Here is a 19420-nt window from a genome sequence, read left to right on the forward strand (position 1 = left end):
CTGTCTCTGTGGGTATCAGTTATATAGGCACCCTGCCTGTCACTGTGGGTGTCACTGTTATATGGGTACCCTGCCTGTCACTGTGGGTGTCACTGTTATACAGGCACCCTGCCTGTCACTGTGGGTATCACTGTTATATAGGCACCCTGCCTGTCACTGTGGGTATCACTGTTATATAGGCACCCTGCCTGTCACTGTGGGTGTCACTGTTATATGGGTACCCTGCCTGTCACTGTGGGTGTCACTGTTATACAGGCACCCTGCCTGTCGCTGTGGGTATCACTGTTATACAGGCACCCTGCCTGTCACTGTGGGTGTCATTGTAATATAGGCTCCCTGCCTGTCACTGTGGGTATCACTGTTATACAGGCTCCCTGCCTGTCGCTGTGGGTATCACTGTTATACAGGCTCCCTGCCTGTCGCTGTGGGTATCACTGTTATATAGGCACCCTGCCTGTCCCTGTGGGTATCACTGTTATATAGGCGCCCTGCCTGTCACTGTGGGTATCACTGTTATATAGGCACCCTGCCTGTCACTGTGGGTATCACTGTTATATAGGCACCCTGCCTGTCGCTGTGGGTATCACTGTTATATAGGCGCCCTGCCTGTCGCTGCGGGTGTCACTGTTATATAGGCACCCTGCCTGTCGCTGTGGGTGTCACTGTTATATAGGCACCCTGCCTGTCACTGTGGGTATCACTGTTATATAGGCACCCTGCCTGTCACTGTATCACTGTTCTATAGGCACCCTGCCTGTCACTGTGGGTGTCACTGTTATAAAGGCACCCTGCCTGTCACTGTTATACAGGCACCCTGCCTGTCACTGTGGGTGTCACTGTTATATAGGCACCGTGCCTGTCACTGTATCACTGTTATATAGGCACCCTGCCTGTCACTGTGGGTGTCACTGTTATATAGGCACCCTGCCTTTCACTGTGGGTGTCACTGTTATATAGGCACCCTGCCTTTCACTGTGGGTATCACTGTTATATAGGCACCCTGTCTGTCACTGTATCACTGTTATACAGGCACCCTGCCTGTCACTGTATCAGTTATATAGGCACCCTGCCTGTCACTGTGGGTGTCACTGTTATATGGGCACCCTGCCTGTCACTGTGGGTGTCATTGTTATATAGGCTCCCTGCCTGTCGCTGTGGGTATCACTGTTATACAGGCTCCCTGCCTGTCGCTGTGGGTATCACTGTTATACAGGCTCGCTGCCTGTCGCTGTGGGTATCACTGTTATATAGGCACCCTGCCTGTCCCTGTGGGTATCACTGTTATATAGGCGCCCTGCCTGTCACTGTGGGTATCACTGTTATATAGGCACCCTGCCTGTCACTGTGGGTATCACTGTTATATAGGCACCCTGCCTGTCGCTGTGGGTATCACTGTTATACAGGCACCCTGCCTGTCACTGTATCACTGTTATACAGGCACCCTGCCTGTCGCTGTGGGTATCACTGTTATACAGGCACCCTGCCTGTCACTGTATCACTGTTATATAGGCACCCTGCCTGCCACTGTGGGTGTCACTGTTATATGGGCACCCTGCCTGTCACTGTGGGTGTCACTGTTATACAGGCACCCTGCCTGTCGCTGTGGGTATCACTGTTATACAGGCACCCTGCCTGTCACTGTGGGTGTCACTGTTATATAGGCACCCTGCCTGTCACTGTATCACTGTTATATAGGCATCCTGCCTGTCACTGTGGGTGTCACTGTTATATAGGCACCCTGCCTGTCACTGTGGGTGTCACTGTTATATAGGCACCCTGTCACTGTGGGTATCACTGTTATATAGGCACCCTGCCTGTCGCTGTGGGTATCACTGTTATATAGGCACCCTGCCTGTCGCTGTGGGTATCACTGTTATATGGGCACCCTGCCTGTCACTGTGGGTATCACTGTTATATAGGCACCCTGCCTGTCACTGTGGGTATCACTGTTATATAGGCGCCCTGCCTGTCGCTGCGGGTGTCACTGTTATATAGGCACCCTGCCTGTCGCTGTGGGTGTCACTGTTATATAGGCACCCTGCCTGTCACTGTGGGTATCACTGTTATATAGGCACCCTGCCTGTCACTGTATCACTGTTATACAGGCAACCTGCCTGTCGCTGTGGGTATCACTGTTATTTAGGCACCCTGCCTGTCACTGTGGGTGTCACTGTTATATGGGCACCCTGCCTGTCACTGTGGGTGTCACTGTTATACAGGCACCCTGCCTGTCGCTGTGGGTATCACTGTTATACAGGCTCCCTGCCTGTCGCTGTGGGTATCACTGTTATATAGGCACCCTGCCTGTCACTGTGGGTGTCACTGTTATATAGGCACCCTGCCTGTCAATGTATCACTGTTATATAGGCACCCTGCCTGTCACTGTGGGTGTCACTGTTATACAGGCACCCTGCCTTTCACTGTGGGTGTCACTGTTATATAGGCACCCTGCCTGTCACTGTATCACTGTTATATAGGCACCCTGCCTGTCGCTGTGGGTATCACTGTTATATAGGCACCCTGCCTGTCGCTGTGGGTATCACTGTTATATAGGCACCCTGCCTGTCGCTGTGGGTATCACTGTTATATAGGCACCCTGCCTGTCACTGTGGGTATCACTGTTATATAGGCACCCTGCCTGTCGCTGTGGGTATCACTGTTATACAGGCACCCTGCCTGTCGCTGTGGGTATCACTGTTATACAGGCACCCTGCCTGTCACTGTGGGTATCACTGTTATATAGGCACCCTGCCTGTCACTGTGGGTATCACTGTTATATAGGCACCCTGCCTGTCACTGTGGGTATCACTGTTATATAGGCACCCTGCCTGTCACTGTATCACTGTTATATAGGCACCCTGCCTGTCACTGTGGGCGTCACTGTTATACAGGCACCCTGCCTGTCACTGTGGGTATCACTGTTATATAGGCACCCTGCCTGTCACTGTATCACTGTTACATAGGCACCCTGCCTGTCACTGTGGGTATCACTGTTATATAGGCACCCTGCCTGTCACTGTTATACAGGCACCCTGCCTGTCACTGTGGGTATCACTGTTATTTAGGCACCCTGCCTGTCACTGTGGGTATCACTGTTATATAGGCACCCTGCCTGTCACTGTATCACTGTTATATAGGCACCCTGCCTGTCACTGTGGGCGTCACTGTTATACAGGCACCCTGCCTGTCACTGTGGGTATCACTGTTATATAGGCACCCTGCCTGTCACTGTATCACTGTTATATAGGCACCCTGCCTGTCACTGTGGGCGTCACTGTTATACAGGCACCCTGCCTATCGCTGTGGGTATGTGAGCCCCCCAGTTGTCATAGTTATGGAATGTTCTTCACTGCCACTCTAGTGGAAGTTCTCCGGGTGTCACTGTTATGGGGGCACCCTTTTATTCTGTGTTACAGGTAGACTTTTGCAGGGAAGCCACTGCTATGATAGTAAGGCTGGAGTCACACTGCCATAATTCTCGTGCGAGAATCGGATCGCACTGCACGGACTGGCCGGCACCTCTCCTGAGCTGAGCTTGACAGCTGCATAGTAATCCATTATGCTGTCTTGCTCAGGTCAGGAGAGGTGCCGGCCAGTCCGTGCAGTGCGATCCGATTCTCGCACGAGAATTATGGCAGTGTGACTCTGCTCTAACGCTGACAGGCGGCTGTGGCCAATATGGCTGTACGTTTGCAGCCGGCCGTCTCAGTTATGGCTGTACACCGGCAGCTGCTGCCCGTCTCCGTTATCGCTGTACTCCGGCAATTGTCCGTCTCCATTATGGCTGTATGCCGGAAGCCTCCGTTATAGCTGTACTCCGGTAGCCTCCGTTATGGCTGTACTCCGGTAGCCTCCGTTATAGCTGTACTCCGGTAGCCTCCGTTATGGCTGTACGCCGGAAGCCTCCGTTATGGCTGTACTCCGGTAGCCTCCGTTATGGCTGTACGCCGGAAGCCTCCGTTATAGCTGTACTCCGGTAGCCTCCGTTATGGCTGTACTCCGGTAGCCTCCGTTATAGCTGTACTCCGGTAGCCTCCGTTATGGCTGTACGCCGGAAGCCTCCGTTATGGCTGTACTCCGGTAGCCTCCGTTATGGCTGTACTCCGGTAGCCTCCGTTATGGCTGTACGCCGGAAGCCTCCGTTATGGCTGTACGCCGGAAGCCTCCGTTATGGCTGTACGCCGGAAGCCTCCGTTATGGCTGTACTCCGGTAGCCTCCGTTATGGCTGTACGCCGGAAGCCTCCGTTATGGCTGTACGCCGGAAGCCTCCGTTATGGCTGTACTCCGGTAGCCTCCGTTATAGCTGTACGCCGGAAGCCTCCGTTATAGCTGTACTCCGGTAGCCTCCGTTATGGCTGTACGCCGGAAGCCTCCGTTATGGCTGTACTCCGGAAGCCTCCGTTATGGCTGCACTCCGGTAGCCTCCGTTATGGCTGTACTCCGGTAGCCTCCGTTATGGCTGTACGCCGGAAGCCTCCGTTATGGCTGTACGCCGGAAGCCTCCGTTATGGCTGTACTCCGGTAGCCTCCGTTATGGCTGTACGCCGGAAGCCTCCGTTATGGCTGTACTCCGGAAGCCTCCGTTATGGCTGTACGCCGGAAGCCTCCGTTATGGCTGTACGCCGGAAGCCTCCGTTATGGCTGTACGCCGGAAGCCTCCGTTATGGCTGTACTCCGGTAGCCTCCGTTATGGCTGTACTCCGGTAGCCTCCGTTATGGCTGTACGCCGGAAGCCTCCGTTATGGCTGTACTCCGGTAGCCTCCGTTATGGCTGTACTCCGGTAGCCTCCGTTATGGCTGTACTCCGGAAGCCTCCGTTATGGCTGTACTCCGGTAGCCTCCGTTATGGCTGTACGCCGGAAGCCTCCGTTATGGCTGTACTCCGGTAGCCTCCGTTATGGCTGTACTCCGGTAGCCTCCGTTATGGCTGTACGCCGGAAGCCTCCGTTATAGCTGTACGCCGGAAGCCTCCGTTATGGCTGTACGCCGGAAGCCTCCGTTATGGCTGTACTCCGGTAGCCTCCGTTATGGCTGTACGCCGGAAGCCTCCGTTATGGCTGTACTCCGGAAGCCTCCGTTATGGCTGTACGCCGGTAGCCTCCGTTATGGCTGTACTCCGGTAGCCTCCGTTATGGCTGTACTCCGGTAGCCTCCGTTATGGCTGTACTCCGGAAGCCTCCGTTATGGCTGTACTCCGGTAGCCTCCGTTATGGCTGTACGCCGGAAGCCTCCGTTATGGCTGTACTCCGGTAGCCTCCGTTATGGCTGTACGCCGGTAGCCTCCGTTATGGCTGTACGCCGGCCGTCTCCATTATGGCTGTATGCTGGAAGCCGGCCGTCTCCGTTATTGCTGTAGTCGCGCTGCGTCACCTTATAGCCGGCCGTCTCCGTTATGGCTGTACACCAGCCGTCTCCGACATGTTGACTTGACTGTCAGTTGCTTTGCCCCGCCCACAGAATCACGACGATCACGTGTCAGCATCATATGACCACAACAGGAAGTGCCGCTGGTCAGGCGGTAAGATGGAGCGGGTGAGGCTGGCGATCTTTGTGCTCGGGATCGGGGTGTTTTGCGGGGAGCCCTTTCAGAAAAGCGGAGATCCGCTGCCATTGGTGATGTGGCACGGAATGGGTAAGAGTGTGGCCTCTGTCGCGCAGGTTCCTCTCCCTTCCTGCCTTCATTACCATAACATGTCTTTTCAGGTGACTCTTGCTGTAACCCCTTCAGTATGGGCGGGATTAAGAAGATGGTGGAGCAGCAAGTCCCTGGAATATATGTCCTGTCCCTGAAGATAGGAAGCACCATTGCTGAGGTGAGAGGATCCGTGCGGGGCGACCAGAGTGGATCTGGGGCAGATCCCACATGACACTTCCAGAACAGCACCTTCTTATACTATGTATTCGCGATCACGGCCACTCCCCCCACCGGCGCCATGCTAGTGATGTCAGCACCGGGGATAGCACGATGTAATGCCACGTGAGCGCTGCAGCCAATCCGCAGTCGCTGGTGGTGTACTTCACTTACACCTTTGTTAGATGATTCTCAGACATCCAAAGAAAGTGAGAGTACAGCCCATTAGTGCCCGTCGATTGGCTGCAGTGCTTACCTGGCATAAGAATGTCACACCGACACCTGACGCCACCATTGCAGGGACGGTGCCGGTGTGGGAGGTGAGTGTGTTATTTCCCATTGGGGAATGTAGCGTGTAAGAAGGGAGTGACGTCGCAGAGGGCTGCATCATATACACAACTTGTTCTGTCCCCACATGAGGCGAATGGAGGTGTAGTTGAGTGGGGCTGGGAGAGATTCCTACCTTCCGTTTCCTCGATGCGGAGCAGACAGGACCATTGTTGCTGTTTTGCTGTTCATGCGTCCAGAGAGATGATACACACCAGATATTGTGAAGTCCAGACTTGTTTATTGGAGATCTGGACATACAGCGTATGATTGATAATGCAGTACTTCTCCAGAATGCAGATGTAATAACCAGGTGGTACAGCAAGATGATTCAGCAAGTTGTGTGAGCAACGAAGTGTGTGGTCAAAAAACTGATGCCTTTCACAGCCCGTACAGGCAAGTCTCTCCCAAGAGAAAATGAAACTAATAATGGCAGCTAACAGGAAGAGAAGCAGTGACCCTGACCAGGAAGGTATGTACAAGAAATAATTAGCTGCAGTCTGCTATACAGAAAAAGGACAGCAGGTGGCAGCAGACCAAATGCAAGTCTACACAGCATGAAAAATAACACAATCTATATAAACATGTAATCAAAACTTTAGATGGGACAGCACACTCCCCGTCTGAAATTCCGTAAGTGATATCACTATATAATTTTTTTTTGTTTTTCTTTAAAGTTCAATAACCTAGGAAAGAAACATGAATATGCATGCAATAATAACAACTTCAAAACGAGGTAGATGACAGTCAGTTCCTGAGACAATCCAATGGTACCCATCTTTGGATCTGAAGAGCCGCACTAGGCCAAACTGTCTCCGACCCAACGGTAATCCAAGGTACGAAGTAGTAGGGCAGTGTTCTGTTTGTGGTTCATCCTACCGGAATGTTCTCAAATGCTGGTGATTTATGGCAAACGTGCCAACCGTGACAGTCTTTGTCTCCACGTGAGCTGAGATAAAATCTCGCAATGTGGACTAACCTTGCGATAGTCTTGACGAGTCTCATCCAATTGGAGAAGCATTCGAAGCGCTGGCACCCGAGGCTGGAAGTAGGTTTAGTGTTCGTCGCCAAAGCACTGACCTCAGAGCGGACTTCTGGATCGCCATCCGGATCCTGGATGCTGAAGATTTCCTGGACACGTTCACTTCCCTTCTGTTCCAACAAAAACTTGGGACCTGAAAGCCAAGAAAAGTTAGCAAAGGAACTTATAGACATAGGTCTAGTGGCATGGTCAGCTGGATTAAGTTCAGATGGGATATAGTGCCATTGTTCGAACTTGGAAGACCTCCTTATTCTCTCGATGCGGTTACTGACGTACACGTAGAACCGCCTTGTTTGATTGTAGATGTAACCTAAGACAACCTTACTGTCACTGTAGTATTGCACGTCATCTTTGTTGGTGTCCAGGTCGTGCTGTATAAAGTCTGTGAGTTCTACTGCAAGCACGGTTGCACAGAGTTCAAGCCTGGGAATAGTATGATCAGGCTTGGGAGTCAACTTAGCCTTGCCGAAGATGAATCCAACGTGATTTTGATTGTCGGGTCCCGTCACCTTCAGATAGGCACTGCTCCAGTGGCCTCCGTGGATGCATCCGCAAACACATGGAGTTCCTTCCTAGTGCTAGCAGCAAGTGAGGTTCTGGCGTAGCATCTCGGTATGTGGATCTCATCCAAGGCACACAAAGACTGCTTCCAGGCTTCCCATTTTGGTTCCTTCTCAGGAGGGAGTGGGGCATCCCAGTCCTTGACGGTTTCGGAAACTGTCTCAGAAGGGATTTACCTTGTATGGTAATTGGTGCCACGAACCCCAGTGGGTCGTATAAGCTATTCACCACTGACAGTACACCACGTTTAGTGAGTGGTTTGTCTGCACAGTTGATTTGGAAACTGAAGGTGTCGACTGACAGGTTCCACCTCAAGCTTAAGCTTCTCTGCACAGGCGGACAGTCTGGTCCCAGGTCTATGTTCTTGAATCCTGGTGCGTGGTCCCTTGAATCAAAGGCTCTCATGACAGCCGTGCTGTTTGAAGCAATTTTGTGCAATCTAAGCTTAGCTTGGTACAGCGTACCTTGGGTCCTCTTGAGTAGATCGATAGCCGCTTCTTCTGTGGGTTGAGATTTTAGTCCATCATCTACATAGAAGTCTTTCTCTACAAAGTCTCTGGCGTCTGTTCCATATTCGGTCTCTCCTTCTTGTGCAGTTCTCCGCAGGCCATAGGTTGCCACTGCTGGGGAAGGGCTGTTCCCGAATACGTGAATTCTCATGCGATACTCCACCATCTCTTTGCTGGGGTCATTGTCCTTGAACCTGAGGAAATTCCTATGGTCCTCTCTGACTATGAAACAGTGGAACATTTGTTCAATGTCGGTGGTGATGGCAATGGGCTCTTTCCAGAACCTCATCAACACTCCTACTAGGTTGTTTGTAAGATTAGGACCCTTGAGGAGGACATCGTTGAGAGATACACCTTGATGTTTGGCGCTTGAATCAAAGACAACTCTAATTTGCTTAGGTTCACGTGGGTGATATACTCCGAATGAGGGTAGGTACCAGCACTCCTCGTTTTCCTTTAAGGGAGGCGCTGGCTCCGCATGGGTATTCTGGAATATCTTGCTCACAAAGGTGACAGTGTGTTCTTTCATCTCCGGCTTGTTGCTAAGTGTGCGCTGGAGAGAGTTGAATCTCGACAAGGCTTGTTCACGATTGTTCGGGAGTCTTACCCTGGTAGCTCGGAAGGGTAAGGGAAAAACCCAGTGATTGGTCTCGTCCTTAAGGATCTCATTGTCCATTATCCTGACAAATTCCTTGTCTTCCATTGACGGGGCTACTTTGTTGTCATCATTAGTTGTATGAAACACCGATCTTCCCAAGTCATCTGCATAGGGAGAAGGAATGACATCAGGCAGCTGTACTGGATCTGGAGGCTTCTCTTTCACCTCGTAGTGATGAGGGCATGGTTTACAGAGTGTAGCTCGTCCGTCTCTGCGTACATAAGTCTTTAAAGGAATCGACTCTTGTTCGGTACAAGCACACATTTCCTATGATTACCCACCCCAAGTCGAGTCTCTGTGCGTAGGGGGCATAGTCAGGACCATTGCACTGTTGGCGGACCTTATGTATCCTTAAATTGTCTCTGCCGAGCAGAAGTAGGATTTCAGCATCTGAGTTCATAGGTGGGATAACGCTGACTAGGTGCCTTAGGTGTGGTTGGTGGAACGCAGCTTCTGGGGTAGGGATCTCATCCCTTTGGTCGGTTATTTGATCGCATTCGATTAGCGTAGGTAAGGTTATTTCTACGCCTCCGTTGACAGGAGAAGCAATGAAACCTTGTGCCCTCCTGCCGCTAGTCTCTATGCGGCCTGAGCAAGTATTCAGAGTATATGGCGTTGCTGGTCCCTTGATTCCAAAGGCTTCAAAGAACTTAGGTCCAGCTAGGGATCGATTGCTCTGATCGTCAATGATGGCATACATTTTTACTGCCTTCTCTGGTTGCCCTTGTGGATAAACTCTGATTAGGCATATCCTGGCACAGCATTTATCACTTTGGCTCTCTCCACATACCTCTGAGCATGAGCAGGAGACAGCCGTGGTAGACTTGGCGTTATTCTGTGGCTCCCCGCCATGGCTTGTAGCCGGACTAGAGGTAACTGCGACTGCTGAATCGCTGGTGGCTGAGGTTGGATGCAAAGCTGATGGGTGTTTGTCACTATGACACTAAGCCCTTGGCCATGTGTTCTAACGAGGCGCAGCACTTGAAACATACCCCAAGTTCGCTTAGGATTTTCTTGCGCTCTTGCATGGTTTTGGACCTGAAGCCTCTACATTTGTTCAATGAGTGTGTTTTTTTTTGTGAATGGGACACTCACGATTGGAAGACTTATCTCTCGATGGAATAGTGTACTGTTTATCGGCAGTTACCGCAGGTGGCGGCAGGTTAGTCTTTCTGACACTTATACTGCTCCTCAAGTCCTTGCGTCTATGTGAGACGCCTTCATACCTTGATGACGGTGTTGCTGGAGCTGTAGTGTTAGACTCCAGGAAGTCTAGGCTAGGGTCGTTCCTCATTTGGGCCTGTTCGTCGACAAACTTGCAGAACTGATCGAACAGAGGAAAGGTGACATCATGTGACCTTTTGTACCTGGAAACGCATACTGCCCACTTCTCTTGCAGACTGTGCGGCAGCTTTGAGACGATTGGGTTCACCCCATGGGCAGTGTCCAGGTAGCATAATCCAGACAGACGAGGGTCTCCTTTTGCGAATTCCAGTTCCATAAGCAGATCGATTAAGTCCAGAAGCATGTGGGCTTCCTTAAAGTTGATCCTTGGGACGTTCTGCAGTCTCTTGAATAGGGATTTTTCTATGGCTTCAGCGCTGCCATAGGTTCTTTCGAGTCTCAGCCAGGCAGCAGAGAGACCTGCTTCAGCTTGCCCCACATAGACGGTCCTAAGACACTTGATACGGTTTGTGGAGTCAGGACCCAACCATTTTACCTTGAGGTTGAGCTCCCGTTCTGCAGATAGGTTGAGGTCAGCAATGGTGGCCTTGAAGGTTGCTTTCTAGGATCTGTAGTTCTCTGCACAGTCGTCAAACCTTGAGAGGCTTGTGCTGATTAGATCTTTGCTCACCATAAACCTGGCTAACTCGGGCATATCCGATCCTTCACTCCTTGTTACCTTGTTAGCTTGTGTTGCCTCTCGGGCGTATAAGCTGTGTGGCGTGGAAGGGTGAATTGTTCCCGGGTAGAATGATGTTGCTGCAGGGTTGAGCTGTGGTTTAACCTCTGGAGGTTTCGATGACTGCGGCTTGAACTGTGGAGATGGACTGGAGTGCATCTTGTGGCCATCTTGTGATGATTGCTGCTCCTGAGGGGACACATTATGGCGTTGGTCTTGGGTTTCTGTAGATGCTGTGGGTAACACTGGCACCGTAAGTTGGGCTGACTTGGGCGTTTCCACATTGTTGGGTTGAACGTCGCTGGAGAAGGTGTGTACTGCAGATATCTGTTTCTGCATGTAATCACTGGTATGGACAGCTGGGTCCTCTTCTTCCAGTGGTGGTAGGCAAATTGGGTCGAGGTTTTGCTTCAATGCTTGCTCAAGTATTTTTACTTCCTTCATTTCTGTTTGAGGAATCTTTGCCCGAGCCTCTGCTTCTGTTTGAAGGATCTTTGCTTGGGCCACTGCTTCTGCTTTCGCTTTCTTGGCTTCTGCCTCTGCTTTCTTCCTCTGCTTCTTGGCTTCTGCCTCCACTTTCTTGGCTTCTGCCTCCGCCTCTGCTTTCTTGCTTTCTGCCTCTGCTTTCTTGGCTTCTGCTTTCTTTTCTGTGTAGGAGCGTCTTAATTTGGATCGTTCTGCGTTTAAACGGGCCTTTAGGATTCTGTCGCTGAGGGCTGAAGTTCTTGAGCAGGATGATTTGTATCACCGAGCAGAGTGTCTGGATTAGCCTGACCTGTGAGATCCAGCTTCTTGCAGATAAGCGATACGGAGCTCCGCTTTATCTTTGGCGTCTTGCACAGCGGCGTCCCTTTCTCTTTCTGTGGAATCCACTTTGCTTAATTCTGATGAGGCTTCATCAATATTAGAGTCTTTTAGGAAGGCAACGTACCTTGCGGACAGTCTCTTGTATCTTCCGTGAGCCGTGTCTAGCCGTTTTATAGTGTCCTGTAGACACGCTGCATCATTTTTGTGGCGTTGGATGCTTGACATGAGGGAGGTGACTCGTTCCCATAGGTCGTCCAGGTTGTCATTAAACTCATCTTTGGACTGTGATAGTTTTCGATGACCTTTATGGTTGGTTTGACAAAGCATCTTGGTCGTGAGTCTTGGTCTGTTTCTGAAGCAGGCTCTGTTTCCCCCTCTTCATAATGGACAGTATCGGGTAGTATTTGCTCTGTTTCAGCAGTGGGAGACTGTGCAGGGTCTTTTTCGGCAATTTTGATTTAAGGTGCACTGTCTCTTTAAGAAACTGAACTTTTGAATTGGGGGCTGGAAATCGCAGTGCAGCTTAGTTAAGACGTCCTGACAAGATCCCCAATGTGTTTTTAGAGAATTGTGGGGTTTTGCAGTCCGACAAGCTGCAGCAATGTTGTATAATATACAGACAGTCTCTATGCACAATGCAGTCTGGGGTGACGCTGCAGAGTTTCTTAGCAGAGCAGGGCTGCAGAATGTGAGCGGGCAGGTGGGTTAGGATATAAGGGTGATTTTTTTGCCAGGCTTCAAGACAGTTTTTTGACTGTTCAGTCCCCACATGAGGCGAATGGAGATGTAGTTGAGTGGGGCTGGGAGAGATTCCTACCTTCCGTTTCCTCGATGCAGAGCAGACAGGATCATTGTTACTGTTTTGCTGTTCATGCGTCCGGAGAGATGATACACACCAGATATTGTGAAGCCCACACTTGTTTATTGGAAATCTGGACATACAGTGTATGATTGGTAATGTAGTACTTCTCCAGAAATGCAGATGTAACAACCAGGTGGTACAGCAAGATGATTCAACAAGTTGTGTGAGCAACGAAGTGTGTGGTCAAAAAACTGATGCCGTTCACAGCCCGTACAGGCAAGTCTCTCCCAAGAGAAAATGAAACTAATAATGGCAGCTAACAGGAAGAGAAGCAGTGACCCTGATCAGGAAGTGGAAGGCATGTACAAGAAATAATTAGCTGCTGTCTGCTATACAGAAAAAAGACAGCAGGTGGCAGCAGACCAAATGCAAGACTACACAGCATGAAAAATAACACAATCTACGGGGCCACTGCTGTCCGGTCAGTCTTCACTGTATGCTAGGTAGTGTGCAGAGGCCCCATCCGCTCTCCTGACAGGCCGGCTTCTCTATATACTCGCATTCCTTATGGAAAATAAATGCTGGAGCAGTTTTTCTTAGAATGTAGTTATTCCTCCTGGAAATACATGGAGAAACTGAGACTTAAAGGAACCTGCCAGGTGGTTCAAGGGCGACATGAAATGCCTAAAGGTCCTAGCTGGTGGAGAGGTTTGCTATAATTTCTGCCATGGTGTAAATCTTTGGAAGTCGTCTGGGCTTTGGACGAGTCCTACCAACAGAGCCGTCATCTCTAATGTGTACAGCGCCTTAGACACACGTCTTCTGTAAGTGCAGCGTTCATATGTGCTACTTGTTTACATGATCGCATCTTCTTGACATCATAAAAAAAAGTAAAGAGACTAGCAATTCATTCTTAAGTTGGAGCTTTCCAAACCCTATAAACAGATGAACTGCCTTGAAAAGTGAGTACTCTATAACCCTGTGTGCTTACTTATAGGGGACAACCTAGCTACTTGGTCACGCCCACCTTCCTACCATTTTGTAATGGTGTTTTTTCCGAAAAACATTTGGAATCTCAAGTGTCCGACTAAAGCTTTCTCCATCTACAAAGGAACCACTTTAAAATTCAATCACCACATATCCCAATACAAACTGCATTCATTATTGGATAGATTTTAGACCTGATGAGGCTGGCAGACTTGCCTTGATCTTACACTCTAGAATGGCTGTATAATCCTTTTTGAAAGTTTTTCTCCTGAATAATAAGTAGACCTGGACTTGTAAAATGCTCTAATAGCGGGAGGATATATCCAATGTGAGATGGATTTTCAATGTATCAGCCTCAGTAGAGCTATTTAATAATGTATGCCGTCTGCACTCTGAAATCTGGTAACACATACTCTTTAAAGGGAACCTGTCATGTTTAAAAAAAAAAAAAAACGCATTAATCTGCAGGTATGGGGTTAATCTGTAGGTTAATAGCGTTCTGAAGCTGTGCAGCCACCGCACTGAGAGCCTGACAACTGGGGAGAAATTAAATTTATTCATCCCAGAAGCGTCCGGCTTTGAAATAAAGGTGCGGCTTCTGTCACCACTCAGTACACAGTGAGTGGCGCCTGTAACCATGCCCCGGCACTGACTGACCCTGTACTGATGTGCTGCCGTTCTGGCTGTCAGTCAATGCCAGAGAGAGGTTATAACTGCCTTCCGCACGATATGTACCGAGCGGTGACTGAAAGCACGCCGGCTACTCCTCTGTGACTGAAAGCCAGAGGCTGCTGGGAAGAATACATTTAATTTCCTCCCTGGAGCCGGGCTTTTAGTTTGGTGGCCTCACAGCTTCAGAACACTATTAACCTGCAGATTAAAGGGTCTCTGTCAGCACAGAATGACTGTTGAAACTAAAACCCACCCCTCTGTGCATCACGGTGAGGCCAATTATGTATATTCACCTTTCCACCTGCTTGTTTCCTCTTCTATCTCCGCCCCACCTCTTCTTTGACAGATCTGTCTTCATAGGGCCAGGGAAGGGTGGAAATAGAAACCAAGCAGGTGGGGAGGTGTATATAAATGACTGCCCCTGCTGTGATGCACTGAGCGCCTGTACTTGGTTTGAACAGTCATTCTGTGCTGACAGTCTCTTTAACCCTATAGCTGCAGGTTACTAGCAATTTTTTAAATGACAGGTTTCCTTTCAAGTGTGTGAGTAAATCCGTGGTTTCTGATTACAACTATCATCCAGGCGCACACTTCCACACGGAATAGAATAATAGATGAAGGTGCGCTAACTTCATACATCTCATATATCTCTACCTACAAGAGCTTGTCCTCACTAAACCACTTTAGCTTTGTAACATTACTTATGTCACTTTCTAATACATCATGGCACCTTTCACTTGATAAGTGAGCGCTGTCCGTTTTCATGATTGCGACGTAACAATGTAGCCTTTTCCCCAAACATGCCAATTTTTTTTATTTAATTTGTCCCCAGGACATGGAGAACAGCTTCTTTCTGAATGTGAATAAACAAGTGGATATGGTTTGTGAGCAGCTTGCCAAGGACCCCGAGCTTCAGAATGGTTACAATGGCATGGGCTTCTCACAGGGAGGGCAGTTTCTGTAAGTAATGCTTCTTAAATTTGTAGTTTATCTTTGGAATGTGAAGTTTACTTCCAGGTCCCCTAATGATAAGCTCCCCCAATGATTAGCAAATCACAAGAGGGCTGGGTTCTGGGACCATCTTGACGATAAACCATAATGCCCTAAGATGAGCATGTAAACAACTATACAACACCTTCAAATTTCAAAGACTATTGGTTATGGAAAAAATATATAAAAAAACAAATGTCATTGGCAAATCGTATTTCCATTTGTATTACAGCGATGCATATTTTATTTTCACTATCATGAGCTCCAAATCTGGTGAGATTCTCGTCTCTCGGAGATTCCAACTTTGAGGAGGAAGCGGATTGTATATAGAATCATAGAATCATAGAATCGTAGAGTTGGAAGGGACCTCCTGGGCCATCTGGTCCAACCCCCTGCTCAAAGCAGGATTCGCTAAATCATCCCAGTCAGATGTCTGTCCAGCCTCTGTTTGAAGACTTCCATTGAAGGAGAACTTACCACTTCTCGTGGCAGCCTGTTCCACTCATTGATCACTCTAACTGTCAAAAAGTTTTTTCTAATATCTAATCTGTGTCTCCTCTCATTCAGTTTCATCCCATTGCTTCTAGTCTTTCCTTGTGCAAATGAGAATAAAGTTGATCCTTCTACAATGTGACAGCCCTTTAGATATTTGTAGACAGCTATTAAGTCTCCTCTCAGTCTTCTCTTTTGCAAACTAAACATTCCCAAATCCTGCAACCTTTCCTCATAAGACAGGGTTTGCAGACCGGTCACCATTCTGGTCGCTCTTTTCTGAACTTGCTCCAGTTTGTTGATGTCTTTTTTAAAATGTGGTGCCCAAAACTGGACACAATATTCCAGATGAGGTCTGACCAAAGAGGAGTAGAGGGAAATAATGACTTCACATGATCTAGACTGTATGTTTCTGTTAATACATCCTAGAATTGCATTTGCCTTTTTTGCTGCTGCATCACACTGTTGACTCATATTCAGTCTGTGATCTATTAGTATACCCAAGTCTTTTTCACATGTGCTGTCACTTAGCCCTATTCCTCCCATTCTATATATGCTTTTTTCATTTTTATTGCCCAGATGTAGTACTTTGCATTTCTCCCTGTTAAAAACCATTCTGTTAGTTGCTGCCCACTTCTCCAGTTTATTTAAATCTTTTTGAATCCTCTCTCTCTCTTCTCTAGTATTAGCTATCCCTCCTAGCTTTGTGTCATCAGCAAATTTAATCAGTTTACCCTCAATTCCTTCATCTAAATCGTTGATAAAGATGTTGAACAATACAGGGCCCAGGACAGAGCCCTGTGGTACCCCACTTGAGACATTCTTCCAACTGGATGTGCAGCCATTTACGACCACTCTTTGGGTCCGATCACTAAGCCAGTTATGAATCCACCTAACAGTTGCCTTGTCCATTCCATACTTAGTCATTTTTTCAATAAGGATTGTATGAGAGACTTTGTCAAATGCTTTGCTGAAGTCAAGATATACTATATCTACAGCATTTCCTTGATCCACCCAATCAGTGATACCGTCATAGAAGGAAATTAAGTTAGTCTGACATGACTTATTAGTTACAAACCCATGCTGACTCTGTTTAATCACTTCATTCTTATCCAGGTATTGACATACATGTTGTTTAATAATTTGTTCAAAGATCTTTCCTGGTATAGAAGTCAGACTCACCGGCCTATAGTTGCCTGGGTCCACCTTCTTCCCCTTTTTGAAGATAGGAACAACATTTGCTCTTCTCCAGTCTTCTGGCACTTCTCCTGTTCTCCAAGAATTTTCAAAGATTATGGAGAGGGGTTCAAAAATTTCTTCTGCTATCTCCTTCAGTACTCTGGGGTGTAATTCATCTGGACCTGGAGACTTGAATTCATTTAGGTTAGCTAAGTGTTTCCTCACTATCTTTCTGTTTATAGATATCCTGGATTCTTCTATTCCCTTAATAGGACAGTGAATAACAGTTGATGTTGCATTTCCTTTCTGAGAGAAAACAGATGCAAAATAGGAATTTAAAAGTTCAGCCTTCTCAACATCCTGTCTTACCATTTCATCATTTTCATCCTGTAAAAATCCTATAGCATCTTTGACTTTTCTTTTACTTTTGACATATCCCCAAAATCCTTTATTATTGCTTTTGACATCTCTTGCAAGCCTCAGTTCATTTTCAGCTTTAGCTAATCTGATTTGTGCCCTGCAGGTTCTGCAGACAGCATTATATTCTTCTTTAGATATGCCTCCCTCTTTCCATTTTATAAACATTTTTTTCTTCCTTTTTAGCATGTGCTTAAGTTCTGTGTTCATCCATCCTGGTTTCCTTAAATGCTTCCTATTCTTCCCTCTTTTCGGAATTGTTAACAACTGTGCTTTGAGACTTTCATTTTTCAAGATTTCCCATCCTTCCTGGACATTTTTGTCTTTAAGGATATCCAGCCATTGGATCCCTCCAATTCTCTTTCTGAATCCCTTAAAATCTGCCTTTCTGAAATCTAACCTTGACGTCTGAGTCTTCACAGGTCTTCCGCCTCTAGTTATCCAAAATTTTAAAATAGCATGGTCGCTACCTCCTAGGGTCCCAGCCACTTTTACCTCCTCAACCATTTCCTCCCTGTTTATAAGGATTAGATCCAAGGTAGCTGTTCCCCTTGTTTTCTCCCCTACCTTTTGGAAGATAAAGTTGTCAGCAAGAGAGGATAAGAATTTCCGTGACCTGTTAGTTTTGCCTGAGAGAGATTCCCAACAAATGTCTGGATAGTTGAAATCTCCCATGACAACTATGTCATATTTTTTGGAGAACTTGGCCATCTGATGCATTAAGAGTTCATCCATATCTTCGGCTTGCACAGGCGGCCTGTAGTAAATGCCTACAATGGTGTCCTTTCCATTGTTCTGTCCTTGTATTCTTACCCAAACAGTTTCCACAGAACTCCCAGTCTCTGAAGCTTCAATCTCTGTGCAGATATACGCGTTTCTAACATACAATGCGACACCCCCTCCTCGTTTATCAAGTCTGTTTCTTGCAAATAAGTTGTATCCTTCTAGTCTTGTATTCCAATCATGTGTATTGTCCCACCAAGTTTCAGTGATTCCAATGACATCATATTTCTTTTCCTGTGTTAGTAGTTCCAATTCTCCTTGTTTGTTGCCCATGCTTTGTGCATTAGTATAGAAACATTTTAGTTTGTGATTGGTTTCTCTTTCTCCAATATTTTTATTAATTAGATTCTTTCGTCTTTGTTCTTCCTTTCCACTTCTAATAGCAGAGTTCTCAATAGCATTTGTCAGGTGTATGGCTTTTTCTGGTCTTTTGCTTCCCTTCCCATGTTTTTCTAGTTTAAAGCTCTCCTTACAAGTGTAGCAAGGCGACTTCCAAATACATGCTTTCCAGTCTTCGTAAGGTGCACCCCATCTCTAGCAAGTAGTCCATCGTATAAGTAGTTCACTCCGTGATCCAGAAATCCAAATCGTTGCTGACGGCACCATCGACGTAGCCAGTTGTTCACCTGCAGAATCTTATTCCACCTCCTTGTTCCATGGCCATCGACATGGGGAAGTGGAGCCTGGTGCTGACATCTGGAAGAATTTTACTAGTTTCCTCTTTGTCAACACACTGCTCCATAGAGTATAATGAGAGACTTTCATTTTTCTTATAAACTCGTCTAAACAAAATCAAAATATGGTAAAGTAACTTACCAGTGTATCTCTAGGCAGTGAATCCACTAAACAAAAATACCAACATTTTCATCACTTCCTGCCAGCAGCTTGAATTTAACAAGCCACATAATGGCATTTCCCTGCATACTCGAGGTGGGGAATCTGGGGCCGTTTATTGCCCGCAATGATTTTTTCTGTGACCACCAGACAGAATCCCTGGGATGGCAGTACTCTAATTTCTCCTTGCCGTGTGAGCAGGCAGCATTCACTACTGAACACTGCACCATGTGCCATGAAGGATTATGTCCTGACGATGGCCAGTGCCAGGACGCACTTTGGGGGACGTAGTTGGTGCGCTGTGTGCTCCCGTTCCTCAAAAAGAAAAGCAACGGCAGCCCCATGTCTCCTGTGATTTGTATATACTGCATTCCAAATGTCGCTCCTTTCTCCAGTAAAACCACTGTCACCCGTATTCAGTGTAGGGATAGTTTTAGATTGGAGACATATAAGCAGGGTTTATTGGGTTACAGTCCTTCTGTAAGTATACTATTGCTGCAACCTAAAAACAAAAGTCTTTTTAGAGCTACATATCATTTTTTTTTTTTTTTTCCTATTTATACTGTAAAGTTTTCAGACATATATTATATACCTAATTTAAAATG

The 19420-nt window shown here is 47.5% G+C and overlaps 1 protein-coding gene across 3 annotated transcripts in view; it reads left to right on the top strand.

Moving 5' to 3' along the window:
- Positions 1 to 5436: 5436 nt before the first annotated feature.
- The window catches only part of PPT1 (palmitoyl-protein thioesterase 1), a 40251-nt gene continuing 26267 nt past the window's right edge, over positions 5437 to 19420 (top strand). The window contains exons 1-3 of one of the 3 annotated variants that reach the window (XM_073572942.1): positions 5437 to 5533; positions 5705 to 5814; positions 14953 to 15080. In XM_073572942.1, the coding sequence (XP_073429043.1) occupies positions 5731 to 5814; positions 14953 to 15080 (212 nt within the window). In that variant the 5' untranslated portion in view covers positions 5437 to 5533; positions 5705 to 5730. Of the gene's footprint in view, positions 5634 to 5704; positions 5815 to 14952; positions 15081 to 19420 lie in introns of all 3 variants that reach the window. The other 2 variants (XM_073572941.1, XM_073572940.1) reach the window with 2 other exon arrangements.

The sequence above is a fragment of the Dendrobates tinctorius genome, unplaced genomic scaffold (genome assembly GCF_039654945.1).
Source record: "Dendrobates tinctorius isolate UK_male_01 unplaced genomic scaffold, ASM3965494v1 ptg000007l, whole genome shotgun sequence".
In the NCBI taxonomy this organism is placed as follows: Eukaryota; Metazoa; Chordata; class Amphibia; order Anura; family Dendrobatidae; genus Dendrobates; species Dendrobates tinctorius.